A 15,392-nucleotide genomic window follows, 5' to 3' on the forward strand; every position below is an offset into this window, starting at 1 on the left:
CCGCCGCCGCCGCCGGGGCCGCCGCCCTGGAGCTGGCCCTGGAGGAGGAGCTGGCGCTGCTGGCCGCCGCCGGGGAACCGCCGGAACCGCCGCCCGCCGCCGCCGCCCGCGACCCCGAGCTGCTGTCGCTGATCCGGCAGAAGGAGAAGGACCTGGTGCTGGCGGCGCGGCTGGGCAAGGCGCTGCTCGAGCGCAACCAGGACATGAGCCGCCAGTACGAGAGGATGCACAAGGAGCTCACCGACAAGCTGGAGGTGAGGCCGGCCCGCTGCGCTCCGCAGGGCCCCCGCACGGGGCCGCGTTCCCCGGGAGCCCCGGGTTCGCTCCCCTTCCCCGATGAACCCGGGCGCGGCCGCGATAGAGAAAAAAAGGTCGAAACTCCCCTCCTAGGCCTGGGGTGCTGCCGTCCCCGCTCCCCGGCTGCCGTGCGGGCCCGAGGAGGGGCTGCGAGCCTCGTTCGGGAGGCCCCAGGTTGCCGCTCTACCCCACGTCCCAGCCGGGCGGGGAGACGCGCACCGTGCAGAAATGCCTCGTAAGTTACATTGATACCGAGGCACGGGGCGTTTGGAACCTTTCTGCTGAAGCTGTTGCAGCTGAGGCATTAGCGTGGCAAGAGATAAGCCCCGCTGATAGGTTTCTGCTTGCTGGTTGCTCTGAAAAATACCTACAGGTATCTCACAGCCGTTTGCCGGGGGCCCAGTGGGTTGAGCTATGCACTGGTTTTTAAGGTTGAGATGGAGTTATTACAAAGAATAAGAGTCGTGTAGGCAGCTTCCTTCAGAACAACTCTCTCGCACGACAGTGTACAACTATCTTCGTTTTAGAGATATTCTTGCAATGTCCCTTCTCTGAGCGAGCAGCAGAGCTCCTAGTTGCTGCACAGCTTCTCACCTTCCTGGAGAGAGTCTGAACAATGCTCGGTTAACACCCAAATTTCAAGTAACGGCCCTAGGCCAATTCTTTGTGCATTCCTACATATTCCCATGTTCATTCCTCACGGGTTTACACCCCTCGAGTACAGTCAGATTCATGACATTACTGCACAGCCTTTGTTCTCAGACCTCTTTCTTCCCAAAAGGAGGAATTCCTCCCTGTTGTTTAAACTCAGCACTTCACCTAGCTGCTCCCTTTCTCTTTGCTGTTCGGTTAGAAGCGATACTGAAGGTGACATTTGTCCAAATTGTGACTTAGCAGCACTGTTTGTCAGACCAGAATTTCTCAGACTGTGACGATTTGCTGGAGTGAATGTTTTCGGGTTGGTCTTTAAGCAAGAGCAGACGTCTGTGGCATTGTGCTGACGTGGATTCCCCATGAGTTGGAGTAAAACCTTTCCTATCATCCAAGAGAAATGCACAACGTGAGGCACTTCCTGGGCTGCCCCTTTGTGAGTTTGGGGGTCTCAGACACAACTATCTGCAGAATGTAAAGGTGAAAAGGAGAGGAGAAAAAACTCAGGCTTTACAGTGCTTAAATAACATTCCCCAAATGTTTACCTCCACTTTTATGGATCCATTTAGGAGGTGAAGGAAAGGATGAGAAATTCTGCCAATTGTTTGCATTTTTCATCCCATTGCTATTGCTCCAACTTTCCAGTTGAATGGCAGGTTCTGGTTTTTCAGGTGATGCATCTGATAGAAGTTCTCTGCTTAAGGGATTTTTTGTCTGCTGGGTTTATCAGATCTGAATCTGTGATCCTTGACCCACACAAACCTGAACAGCAGTATTCTACAACATTGCAATCCTTGTTTAGATTAAAAGATAGCTTCTTCTTGTTGCCACTGAAGTGAATTTCACAGTAAGCCTTTCCCTCTTGGAGGAATGGGAAGGAAGGACTCACATCCCTTAACCTCCTTCCCTACACTGAGAGCTCTCTGATGACCAGAAGCAAAGTCTCAAATGAAATCCGTGGTGACAGCTGCACTGCCATAGTGATGTATGAGCAGCATTCAAGAGGAGAGATTTCCCCCCCAAGTTGGTTATGGGAACCTCTCCATTTCCCAGCAGCCAACGTGCTGCTCTTCTGATGCTTTGCCTCAAGACTGGTTTTGCAGTGTTGTCACCACACTGGTGAGAAACATCTCTTGTTCCTAGGTCAGCTTTGTTACCTGGGGCAGTGCACACATAGGGCAGAGACAGCTGCTGCTGGCCAAATACGTTCTGGTTTTGCAGGTGTGGCACTGAAGCTCAGCGTTCCCACCACCCGCCCCTCCTCTGATTTCAATTAAAACTCCGAGTTTGAGTTCATGTCTAAACATACAACTGTAATAAACTGATCTTTGATCCCAGTTTTATCCTCCTCAAGTGGCTGAGGCATTTCATATCTTGTTCTGTTGGTACAGAGATGCTTGTCTCGTCTCAGCTTTTTGAGGCTGAATGTTAGGAAAAATATCTTCTCCAAAAGAGCGGTCAGGCACTGGAATGGGCTGCCCAGGGGTCTCTGTCCCTGGAGGTGTTGAAGAAATGCTTAGATGTGGTGCTAAAGGACATGGTTTAGTGGGCTTATATTGGTGGTAGGCAGATTGGATGATCTTGGAGGTCTTCTCCAACCTTGGTGGATCAATGGTTCTGTGAGTGCAGGAGCAGGACACTGTGCGTGGCACGGGTTTTCCTTTGCACCAAGGCACTGAAGTGGTTTGTGAATGACCAGCAAGACTCGTTGGTGGCTTCTAAATCACACGTGGGATGTCTGTGTGTGCAAAGGAACTTCAGCTGCACTGCTGCTCCTCGGCAGGCTGAAGTTTCACCTTCCATTTAGAGAAGGACCTGGATCTTTCTCAACGTTGCCTAGCAGTGAGAGAGGCAGAGCTGTGAAATACAGCGTTTTTAGTGCGCTGCTGAAAGCGGAATTGTGGCTGCTCCAGCCACCCTTAGTTGTCACGGGCCTTGCATTAGGATCTCCCACTTAGTGCATTCAAAATGATGATTGTAATGCTGAGTATTTGCAAGGGGTACTCATTCCTTCAGCATCTGGCAACACAGGAAAACACTTGGCTTTGTTTTTACCCCTTGCATCTGAGGGTTTTCCAGAAAGTCCTGGATTTGCAGAAGGATTTGGGAGGGTTACAAGCAGGGCATTGCTACATTGTGCTGAAGATTGCATAGAAGATTTAGGGATAAGATCAAGGACACAATACAGCATCTTCTGCAGAGCAAGAGGGGTGAAATGTTAGTGATAACATAGGCCAGAGGCTGCTGGGGAAGTGCAGAGCTCTGACATTCACTGCTGCCCAGGAAGGTGACAAAGACCCTGCAAGGCAAGCTGTGTGTCATCAGCACTAGGCACCCAGGGGAAACAGCCACCTCACAGCCTGTGTTCCTAACAAGCAATAAAAAGCCACTTCACACAGATGCAGTGCAATTTTCTTTCCCTCCTAGCAGGTTTATTTTCCCTTCCTAACATAAGCGTCATAGGGGATTGCTCACTGGGGGATGATAACCTGGGAAAAATGCTGCCAGTGCTGGGCCCAGTGGCTTTCTGTTCTTTGCTGAGACATGTTCCTAAAAGGCTGTGAATCCAGTAGAGAGTAGCAGCAGGTTATTGTGGGGGACAGAAAATGAACAGCAAGGAGAGGGCTCCTGCTCTTCAGGTTTCCCTTTTGATCTCAGGACATGGCCACATCCCAGCCTGCGACTGCTCTACAAGCACACACGTGGTGTCAGGCATCAAGGGAAATCCGAGCTCAGATTTTCGGAGCAGAGATTCTTTCAAACGGGCACAACAAATCTATTTTGACCTAATTTGCAGCTCTGTATCAGTCAAGCCCTCATTTAACTGAGCCTGTAAGGCATCTGAAAGTTCCACCAGATTCACGCTGTCCCTTGTTTTGCAACCAGTCCTAAGCAGAGCAGTTTCCAGAACTGAGAGTCGTTTCTGAAAGATTTGCAGCCCGGAATGTGCACATGTCACATCTAGAGAAACTACTTCAGTGCCTCCACTGCCACCCCAGAGGGGACTGCATCAAACAATGGAGTTACTGTGGACTATCAAATCACCAGGCAACTAATTAGGTCAGGAATAGAAGGAGCAAATGGATAGATGATTCAACTGTTGTTCATAAGACCCATATGACAAGAAAGATGCCTCATCTAGCTTCCTCATCAGCACTAAAGGTACAATTTGTGTAACTTCTACTATAAAGGCAACTTTTAAAAGAATTCTGCCACTGCCCACTGAAATTAATAATAATTCCTGCTCTGGAATTAGCTGGGCTCTGCCCATCGATTGGCCTGCCTGACCTATATTTTCCACCTATTGCCATGCAGCCTGCATTACTCATTTGGCAGTTCTTTCAGTAAAAATTCAATGTGCTGATGCAGAGAGGCCAAGGAGAGGCCAACTGCTGGAAACAAGGAGCAAGCTTAGTGCTGTGACCTGCCCTGACATGGGTGGGACTGCCACCTCCATGCACCGCCGTGCTCTACTACCATTCTCCTTCCTGCACCGAAGCACTCGGTGCTGAGCATGAAGGAGCACAGGAGAAGGCAGCTCTCACTTTTTTCCTCCCTCCCTAACCTCTTCTCCCCCTCCCTGTTACCTATAGCACCTGGAACAAGAGAAGCACGAGCTGCGGAGGCGGTTTGAGAACAAGGAAGGAGAATGGGAAGGAAGGGTGTCTGAACTGGAAAGCGATGTGAAGCAGCTGCAGGATGAGCTGGAGAGGCAGCAGGTTCACCTGCGGGAAGCCGACCGTGAGAAGACACGGGCTGTCCAGGAACTCTCTGAACAGAACCAAAGACTCCTGGACCAGCTCAGCAGGGTGAGTGAGCGTTGGCATAAACGTTGTGCTGTGTGGGTTGTGGTCATTTAACACACAGGTACCTTTCTCAGCTCTTCGTATCTCGATCTGATTTGGCAAATCTGGTCTTCGTTTATGAATAGGCTGAGCAAACGTGAAATGCAAGAAAAAAGCACATCTGGGGCAGGGCCAGAGAGCTGAAAGGCTCTTTGCTGACCCCCATTTATAGTCAATGTCCATTGACTGTAAAGCTATTAAACTGAATGCGCCATGCTGCTCCACAATGGTTTGTCCCTGCAAATAATTTTGTGATGTGTAAATGTCTGAGAACCTACTGAAGTTCCTTGGGATGGCATGTTTCAGCAGAGCTCAGCCTCTGAGTGAAAGAGGATTTGGAGTAAGGCTGCTGCAAATCAGCCTAATTGACTGACTCTTTCCAGCACAGGTTTCATCCTGACAGCAAAAGACTTAACAGTTGCTGCCTCCTCAGATGCTGACCTGTCTTCTAGAATTAAGAATCTTGTCTTCTTCTTCCCACTGGACAGTACAGATCATAATCTTAACTGCTCGGGAACACTGTTGCTCCAGCAGAGGAAAGCATTTCCTCACCAGTTGCACATCCCCAAAATAGAATAGAACAAAAACGTGCACCAAAACTTGTGCTGAAGAGATCCACTTAAGGGTAAGAGTGTATTTCAGACCAGGTTCACTCAGAGGTAGGTCTCCGGGGCTGGTTAAGATATGGTTTAAGGGGTTGGGTCAATAGTTCAGTTGCAACACTAGGACAGAAGACTGAAATGGGCCAAGAATAAAGGCCTTTTCACTTGTCCCTGCTCAATCTGGGTGTGCTGTTTTCCTGTGCCTCTGGAAGAGGTCTTCAGTAAAATATTTTATACTGGAAGTTGAAAAAAAAAAACCTTCCTCATTCTGCTACAGGTTTTCCTGTTAAGTGCTAAGGAAGTCACTTAGTCTGTAGATTAATTGGTGTTTAAAAAAAAAATAGGAATAAAACACCCTTCCTTAGCTTAGGAGAGCTGCTAAATTTACCACTGTTTTTAAACCAGTATCTCCCAGGTGTAACAGATGAGTAGAGAGGATCTCCTACCTCTTCTCTGGGCAGAGCATCTCACATACAATGCAGATAAGAGGTTCTATCGCAGATTTCCTGTGTAATGTCAGATTTATCACCTAAGGCCAAAGATTTGGCTGTCATTAGATTTGGTGGCCCTCAGGGATTTTCTGTGAATGCATGATTTGCTTTGCTGGCTAGGAGATACCAGATCTGTCGTGGTCCCAGTGTAAGTAGGTAATGAAGACAGTCTAGAAGGTAGGAAAGGAAAACCAAACAGCTTGCTTTGGGCTTTAAACTGGATGGGATTATCCTCAGTTAACACTTGTGCTGCAGGAGCCTCTCACAACCCAGCTGCTCAGTAAAGCCTTGTGCAAAGAAGCCAGCAAGTTAGGTCTACCAGCAGTGTCAATACATGGGTTTTGTTCCCTCCACTCCCAATTACTGCCAGAAATAATCCTCCCACTTCAGAATTATCCCATCTCAGGAAAAAAAATGGTTCCTTGGCACTAACCTTGCTGCTTCAGCCCCCTCCTGCCCCCAGCTTTGTGTAGGGAACCAGATGTTCTGCGATGCTCAGACGAGCAGAGGAAGCAGCTTATTCTTGCTGAGGCTTCCTGGCCAAGATTCACTGCTCAATGGCTTTGTCACCTGGTTAAGACTTGCCAGTAACTCAGATATAGCTGAGGACATGGTAGGTGTGCAAACAGCTTTCCTGGAGTCATGAGAACGTAAGCAAACCAAAGCCAGGTCAGGAGTGGTTTGTTGCTCAGCCAAGGTTTTGGTTGAGGCTTTTAAATATCTCAGCCCTTGATTACTGCATGCTTGTTACGCCGTGTTTGCAGTTCAGAATTTCTAGTTCTCTTGCTCTGAAGTGGTTTTGTATGCAGTGTTTGAGGCAGCAGTAGTGCCTAAGCCCTGGTCACCCACATGATTCTGGCCCGTTAGTGCAATAAACAGATGCAGTTACATAGACACACTTGCCTACAGTTGAATTGCCATAGGCTGGGGTCTCTCTAGAGATCACAAACTGATTGATCACCAGCAGAGAAAAAATCCTGCAAAGGTGGGCAGTTACAGCTTCTGATAGCCTCTGTGTCCCCAGCTCTGCATTTTTTGTCACAATGCTCTGTCTGGGAGGAGTACACTGAGAAAAATCAGTGATAAGGCAGTTAAAGCTTCATTCAGAGCCTCAGCTCTACCCCCATCTGTCACTGAGTCCCCTACTGGAGGTTTCACTCACAGGAGGACAAAGAAATGTTGCTCTCTGATATGAGTCATTCTATGCTAAACAGACACTGGCTCTTTAAAATTTAATTTCTACAGATTAGCAATTAACACCTCATGGCCCAGTTTCACAATACTTGAGCATCTCCCTGGGAAAGGCACCAGGCTCTGTACATCAAGTAATGGTCTCAGCCTCACAACCTACCAGCCCACATCATCCAGCTTGCTTCTTCGGGGGGTTCCAAGCTTCTACCCCTTCCACCTTAGAGCCAGGCAGCATCCACTAACTCCTAGCCCTCCTCCTTACTGCTTTCATACTCTTTTACTAATTAAGCCTTAGTTCTTTTTTTTAATTCATGCTACCTTTCCCAGAGATGAAGGGCCAACTCAACCACATGCTTTTTTCCAGTATGAACCTGGCACAAATGCTAACCAATTGAGCACACACTCCCACACACAGATAGCAAAGGGACCTAGAAAGCTCTGACTTGCAACTAAAGCATGGGACTGGAAAATCCATCCTTGATGCTGGCACAGACTGGCAAGGAAAACTCAGCATTGGGAATTTAGAGACTGTTGCAGTCTCTAGAACTGGGGATAACTGTCTTGCCTTAGAGTTGCCAAGAGGCTACAATCAGGTCTGTAAAATGACTTGAGGTCTTCAGATGAGATGATGATACAGGAGAAAACTTTACATACCTAATAACAGTAAGTAGCTATAAGGAACTTTGCCTCTTCTTGCAATACAGCCTTCTGTTAGAAGCAAAGAACCACACTGAACAGAGATACCAGCCAGATTCTAACAGCATTGAACAATATGGAAATGAGGTAAGGCTGGGAGCTCATAGTGAAAGACACGACTCAGATGCCGAAGATCAAGTTCAAGATCTTCACAGTAACCTTATTTTTTAATTTTCTATGTGGTGATTGCAATCCCTTCATCTCCCTCCCCCTGCTTCAGCATAGCAGAGCAGGTAGTACTTCTCAGCAGTGCCCAGGCCAAACAAGATGCTGATTTTCACCTGGGAGAGCTGCAGAGCACACACACCAAGGTACATACAGCTCACCATCAACACTCAGAGTAAAGGAGGCAAAGCACAGCTCCACCAAGAAAGCCATGCCTTGGAAATTGTTTTGTATCCAACTTCTCCAGTCTCTCCCATCTGTTTCAGTTCCCCATTTGGAAGAAATAAATAAAATCCTTATCCTTTTAAGTCATAAAGTAAAGGGGGAGAATGGAGATGGGAAGCCACGTAGTGAAAGCCTTCCTCTTACATGCACCCACAGCAGCAACCACAGCAAGAGTGCTGTTCCCACCTCAGGGCTTCCAGGAGCTACTAATATAAATAGCAACAGCAACCTTTGCCTATATTGAGGCAACATATTACTACTTTGTCAGGAAGTGAATGAAAAAAAAAAGACTTTCACACTGTTTCTAAGGAGCTTTACCAGATGGCATTCCCACACATTTCCTGCTACCAGCTCTGGGCTCCTGGAGCTATTTGCTGCAACTTGGGCAAGGATGCATCCTTCCTAGTTCTGTTGGGTTTCTTTTCTGGTACACCGAGTACAAGGCAGTAATCTCACGACATCGAGCTCAGGTAGTTTTTGCAATGAAAGTTCCTTTTCAGTGGCAGGAAGCAAAGTGTCATCTTGCACTGCTGAAATAGCTCTTTGTTTAGAGAGGAGCACTGCAGCATCCCTCAGTGGGACCCTCAATCACCAACTTCTTATATTCCCTCAGCATCCAGTGCCAACACACTGCTACAAAGAATGAGGTTTCAGTCAGTCCCTTTGATAAAGAAAGGCAGCGACCAGCCAGCCCTCAAAGTCTCCAAAGGACTTTGCATTTGCTGGCCACAAAACCTCCTTTCAGTGATATTTCAAGGGAAGGAGTTCCATGTCCTGCTTTGTGCTTCAGCATGCAGCTCTGGAGGACCAACAGGCACTTCTTGACTTAGATCTGAAACAAACATGGTGAGGCACTGGAACAGGTTGCCCAAGGAGGCTGTGGATGCCCCATCCCTGCAGGCATTCAAGGCCAGGCTGGATGTGGCTCTGGGCAGCCTGGGCTGCTGGTTGGCGACCTGCACACAGCAGGGGGTTGGAACTGATGATCATTGCGGTCCTTTTCAACCCAGGCCAATCTATGATTCAAGAATGAACTGAATATATGGTACCATACTTTGCAAATCACTTGTGCTTTAAATATCTCCTCTGGTGGTCAACAACACACTTAGAAAAAACAATGGCCTGTTGTCAGTGACTGAACAAGTGTGTTGGGCAAGATTTGGTGCTTTTTCCATGCCAGAGATGTGCAGCCATTACCCTATGAGCTGGCTTGTCTTTAATTACTCATTTCTAATGTACAGATGCTTAATGCAAGCTGCCTTATGTCTGTTGAGTTGTCTGTGATAGCACAGCAGGGCACATTGTGAATCTCCATGCTTAGCATGGAAGCAAATCAGGCTCAAGCCAAGCACTGCTTTGGGGGCTTTATTTTTTAGATAGAGCCCCAAGTGGTGCAAAGCTGAAGAAGAGTTACTGTGACATTTCAAGGTGTGAATCGGTCACTACACTGAATTCTTTGTAAGACTGTTATGGCAAAATATGAAGTTAAACGTTCACTAAACAAACTTCAGAAACGGGGATGGTGTGAAGAGCCCTGCATAGCAAACCTTGGTCTGCTTCGCCTCTGGACAGTGTAAATTCAATAGAATGGAGAGACTGCACAAACCAGGGCCAGCCACTGAAAGCAGCAAACCTCCCACTGACCACACGAGGCACCTGCACCTGCCTGCCCCCTCTGAAGCATCACCAAACCCCAGCAGCACGTAACCAGATCCCCCATCACCTGCTGAATACTGATTACTGCACAGGCAGGAGTGGCTTCCTCTTACCAGCTACTTCTCCCCTAGCAGAAAGCACTTGTTTAATAATTCAGCTTCGTGCCACATCAGGACTGGAGCGCCGAGGCTTTCTATGCTCAAGCTGTAAATATAGGACGTGACTGCAGCTGCATGTTCTCTCCTGCAAAGTCCTACAATGAAACAAATCAGTGCCCTAGAAGGCAACGAAGACATCTTGAGCTCACTGGGGTTCCATCCATCTGGGTGAAGGGAGCCAGGCAGAAGGAAAGACTCAACCCCCCCAGTGAATGCCTTGCCAACCCTGCAGCACCCATTAACCCCATTTCAAGGCACCCAGAGCTTTGGGAACCAGCAGGGCATAACTGTCACGAACACCAAGGGAAGAGGAGCAGGCAGGGGAACAGGCACTCCCAGAGGCTGCTCAGAGGTTTTCCGTTTCAAGCAGTTTCTTTTCCCTGTGTCCTTTGGTTACCAGCAAGCAGTGGCAGAATGGATTTCTATCCATTCTTCTGGAGGTACACAGAATAAAACAAGGGCACGCACTGCTAGCGAACCATGGCACAAAGTCCTCTGGAGGGAAAGAGTTAAAAATCACTGAGATTAAAAACACGTTATGGGGAAAGGCAGAACTGCACAAATCCCTGCTCATGGGGAGAAGGGAGAGCATTCATCCACCCACAGGCTGGATGGAGCCCCAGGACAGGGGACCTGCACCCCACCATCTGCAGGGACCCTTTGCTTGCTGCTAGGCAACAGCACACCACATCACAGCAGGTGATGTTGCCACGGCGACTGGGTGTGATTCTGCTGCTTGTGATGCTGTGACAGTCAGAGGACACGCAGGGAAACGCATTGGTGACGTCCAAGGCAGTGAGTGGTGGGGGCTGCGGGCTCGGCTCGCTGCCAGGACGTGTCCCTGGCATCACCATTTCATCCCCTTATTTCCTCTCCTGCTCACTGCTCTTTATTTAAAAATAATAATAATAATAATCACTCTGGAGATCTCCTGGCCCAAAGCAGCCTGTTGTCCATGCCACTTACAGGGAGATTTTCTAGCTGCTGCTCTACTCAGAGTGACTCTGCCAGGGCTGGGCACTGTGTGCATCCACCCTCCAGTGAGCCCTGCTCTGTGAGGCACGGTGCAACAGGACTGGTTGTTTGTCACAGCCCATCTCCCATCTTGGAGGCTGGTGGTGCCCAGGTGGAGCCACAAACACTGGCCCCATGGAGCAGTTCCAGAGCTCAGCCATCCCATCCTCACGCCATGGGCAGTTCATCAGCTGGAATGAGTGTCCAGAGCACCATCTAGGTAACACCTATGTACAACTGCTTATCACCTGGTAATCAGCTGTACGCTGTTCTTCCTTGTACTCCAGCCAAGCCCAGCTCACATTCTGCCTTCACCTCTAGCAAGTAGTTCTGGAGCAGACCTCAAGGCTTTCTGCAAGGCTTTGTGCCTTGACAGATGGGCAGCATCACTGAGCCGTGAGTACCTGAAAGCAGGAATCCAACGTGGAACTGAAATTGAACTTGATAAACGATCATAGAACCATAGAATGGCCTGGGTTGAAAAGGACCACAGTGATCATCCAGTTCCAACACCCTGCTATGTGCAGGCTCAACAACCAGGCTGCCCAGAGCCACATCCAGCCTGGCCTTGAATACCTCCAGGGATGGGGCATCCACAGCCTCCTTGGGCAACCTGTTCCAGTGCCTCACCACCCTCTGGGTGGAAAAACTTCCTCCTAATATCCAACCTAAACCTCCCCTGTCTCAGTTTAACTCCATTCCCCCTTGCCCTATCATCATCCACCCTCATAATACGACAAGGAAATAAAAATCTGAATGAACCCTTCATTCCCCTGTTGCACTGTACTAAAAATTTCAAGTGGCTATTCTGTTTGGGTCCAGGTCTTGATGTTTACAGGAGCTGCTTCATTATGCAGTAGCTCAGAGGTAAGGAGACGTGGGAAGAAAAGATTTTGTAGGAATATTTCTGCTTATTCACACTTGCTGTAAACACTTCCTCCAGGATATTCTAGAAAGTAGGACACAGAAGGTGTTTGCATCCAGCCACTGCATTACTAGCTAGAACCAGAGCTAAACATAATTGAAGGCTTAGCACATCTCTACCCAAGAAAAAACAATTAAACATTTGGTCTTTCAAGAGCCATTCCAGGTTATAAACTTTGCACGCATTATAATGAAAGTCTTTAAATTCCTTTTTTCTGTTAAGTAGGATTGCTTTTTCTAAATGTAATTTGGTAGACAGCTCAGAAGGGAGGTCTGCAAGCTGTGTTAGGTGCTCTGATTAGCCATGAAATCATAGAGGCCCCTCGCAAAACAGCCTAGAGCTTCATCAAGTGCTTTGTTCAGAATTGCATTTAGCAAAATCCTGCTTATTTTGAGCACATACAGAGGATCAGTGAGATTCTTGCTAGCTTCTAATAGAGGCCACAATGCAATGGAGACGTGCCATGCAGCTGGGCAATTCCAGAACAGATGGGAGCAAGAAGCTTCCCAGAGGTGAGAGCACAACTGGTATCAAGTGATCTTTCATGCAGAGAAGCCTCTCAGTAACGTGAGGTCAGATCATCCTGCTGTTAGTGAATATTGAAGGAAAAAGGCCCCAGGGAACACACACAAACAACACACCATCTCTACAGCTTTGGAACACACGTGTGTTTTTACTCTGTGTGGGCACAAAGCAACTTGGGGTCGAGGGGGGGGGGCGGGTCAAAACAAATGCAAACAGGGAAGGATTCAGAGAGGTTCCAACCTTTGCTTGAACATGAGATCTCGAGCAGATTCAGCTGCTAGGGGAGCTGTGCTTTCCAGCAGAATTATGCACAGATGATGCCAAATGAGAAGGTCGCAAATGATGGTGTTTTGCCAAAATCTACCATCTCTTCTGAATTATGTGATCGTTTTTCAAATAGCGTCCATTGATCAGCTGCAAAGCTGCATGGGGATTTGCTAACTCAAATGATTTCTGTAGTTTTTGCCTCTGATCCGGAGAGATTTATTTCCCTAGGCTTTACTGAATGTTGTATTTCACTTTGAGTACAAATTCTTCTTAAGCGTGGTGCTGACTTTTCCCTTTCCACCTTAGCACTGGAGAGCACGCTTCTTCAACAACTGGTAAATATTCAAAGCTTTAAAAGCTCAAGGCAAAAGTGCATGAAATTGATGATTTCAGTAATATCTCCTCTTCCTGGGGCCATTCTGTCCCTGGAGCACTGGGGCTGTGTGCACATCCTCATCCTGCAGAACTGCAGGCAAGCAGGCAGCCCAGAAAGCCACTATTTAACCTGCTCAGGCTCACTTGGCTTGCTTTGGTGGTATGGAGGAATGAGTTCACTCCACAGGGAGGTGGAGGGCAATGATGCACACTTGGGAGCATCATTTCCTCCCCACCAGAGGCAATTGCATATCCCTGATGCTTCTAAAGCTAAGTAAACGTAGACACCTAGAGACCTGTCGGCCAGCACCCTGCTCTGAATGGGTGCCTCTGCAGAAACATCTGGGATGGCCACCACTGATTTGCATGACCTAAAACAACTCAAAACCCACCCACAGAGGATTAGCAGATTGATTTAATTCACATAGAGAGGTCTCCTCCATTCTAGGCATTATCCAACCCGGCAGCTCAGAGCTACTTACCGAGATTAACTCTGGCACCACGACACACAGTGCATCAGCTGAGGGCTGCCTCTCAGTGCTTCCTTCCTTCTAAGGAAACCACTTGCATCAAGGCATCGAAAACCTGGGAAACTTCATTTTTTCTCCCCTCCTCCCTATCCTCCATAATTCTCCATTAAGAGACAGTATCAGGCCAAAAAGCTCAACTTGTGAAAGAAGGAAGGAGACAGGCAGCCTTCACTTCTTTGTTACAGATCACTGCCTTGCCTCAGCACAGGGGAGGGAAGGTTTGTCGTGTGTGGGACAGTGGCAGTTTTAGTGCTCCAGGTCCTCCATCAGCCCTTTCTTACTGCCAGAGAGCACACAACTGAGAAAATGTCTTGCTATGTGAAACATGCAATGCAGGAGCCTTTCCTAACAGTGTGAGCTTGTTTGAATGAAGGCACGAGTTTTCCTGCTTCTCTTAAGTCTCCCTAAGCAGAGATATAAGCCAACTCCAGGTCAGGGCAAACGGCCCAGCCTGAGCAAAATGCCCGTTCAGATCCACGTATCAAGCAGCACATGATGTTAGTTAACATCCCCATCCTCTGCCAGCTGGCCTCACTGGGTTCACCCTAAGGACACTCTGACCACTGCCAGAATACACACTTCTTTGCCTGTATATATACAGGCACTGCTTTCCACTCTCCCTTCCCCTCATGCTGTCTGCCATACAAGACATTTGCAGGAGGCACCTGCTAGTGTTTCAAACACGTGAAGTGGATGGTTTTCATTAAGCCTGTGTCAGCATTGCAGCCCATAATGACTTGTTTATGCATACGGCCTGCCGAGGCTGCGGGGCGCAGACAGATGGGCAGCCATCTCAGCAGCTCCCATCCGCCCCTTCACGTGACAGCAGACGAGACTTTTGCAGGATGAGTTGGAAACCTGAAGGCCAAGCTGCTGCTTTAATATCATAGGGAAAGCCTGTGCTTTTGCAGCAGCACAGCTCCCATATTTAGCACAGAGGTGGTGATACTTCAGAGGCATTCAAATAATCACTTTTTGGTGCATTCCACCAGCATCGTTAGGCAAACGGCCATAAATACCCTTCTTGCATATCTTGTCTCGCTGAGATTATTCTTGTCTCCTTGGCAACTGTCAGATGATGTATAATGCCAGCAGGGATTAGCCTCAGTGAGCCTGATAACCCCCGTGTAAATTCCTGCTGTGTGAGGAGACCTGGCAGGACTCTCTTCTTTCCTGGTAACGTTCAAGTGTTGCCATAAATAATGTTAAATCCAAGAACCTTTCAGTAAACCTGAGTAAGGATGAAAACTAATATGGTGCTTTTTAAGTGATAGTATGTCTTCTGTCCTCCAGAAAAGCAGTTTGAGACACGTGGATAAACGTGGTGTCTCACAGCCTGACAAGTAAAGCTGTGTTTTGAACCAGCGCTTAAGAGAAGGCTTGTGCTGAAAACTTGGCCTCTAATATCTTTATCTCCTTTGTTCCTGGATGCCAGCGAGGATCACGCTGGGAAATTCCAAATCCCCCACAAGAGCTTAAACTTATGCAGTGCTTTTAAAGCAATTAATTTCTGAAAAATAACCTGAATTCAGGTCAGTGTTTGAAATCCAGGTGCGTCCTCTGACATCTGCATCAAAGCTTTCTGCCCCATCAAGCAGCTAAGGCCTGCACCCTCACCCAGCTGCTTACAGACACAACCAAAGCATCACTTCAGTGAGGCACAATTCCAACACCACCAGTTTTCTGCATGCAGAGCATTTGTCCAGCTAACAAAACACACTTGGGCTTAGTGAGGAAGAAGTTGTTTGTTTCCAGGTAGGCTGCCTGGACTGCCAGAGC

General features: G+C 48.0%; 1 protein-coding gene across 1 annotated transcript in view; it reads left to right on the forward strand.

The window, feature by feature from the left end:
- Positions 1–5: 5 nt before the first annotated feature.
- Positions 6–15,392, forward strand: part of BICDL1 (BICD family like cargo adaptor 1) — a gene marked incomplete at its 5' end in the record, with an annotated part of 40,740 nt that continues 25,353 nt past the window's right edge. The window contains 2 exons of the mRNA XM_042829074.1: positions 6–254; positions 4,542–4,757. Coding sequence (XP_042685008.1) covers positions 6–254; positions 4,542–4,757 — 465 coding nt within the window. The remainder of the gene's footprint in view (positions 255–4,541; positions 4,758–15,392) is intronic.

The sequence above is a fragment of the Centrocercus urophasianus genome, unplaced genomic scaffold, assembly GCF_019232065.1.
Source record: "Centrocercus urophasianus isolate 14NV4802_14NV808 unplaced genomic scaffold, USGS_Curo_1.0 seq_30, whole genome shotgun sequence".
Lineage (NCBI taxonomy): Eukaryota > Metazoa > Chordata > Aves > Galliformes > Phasianidae > Centrocercus > Centrocercus urophasianus.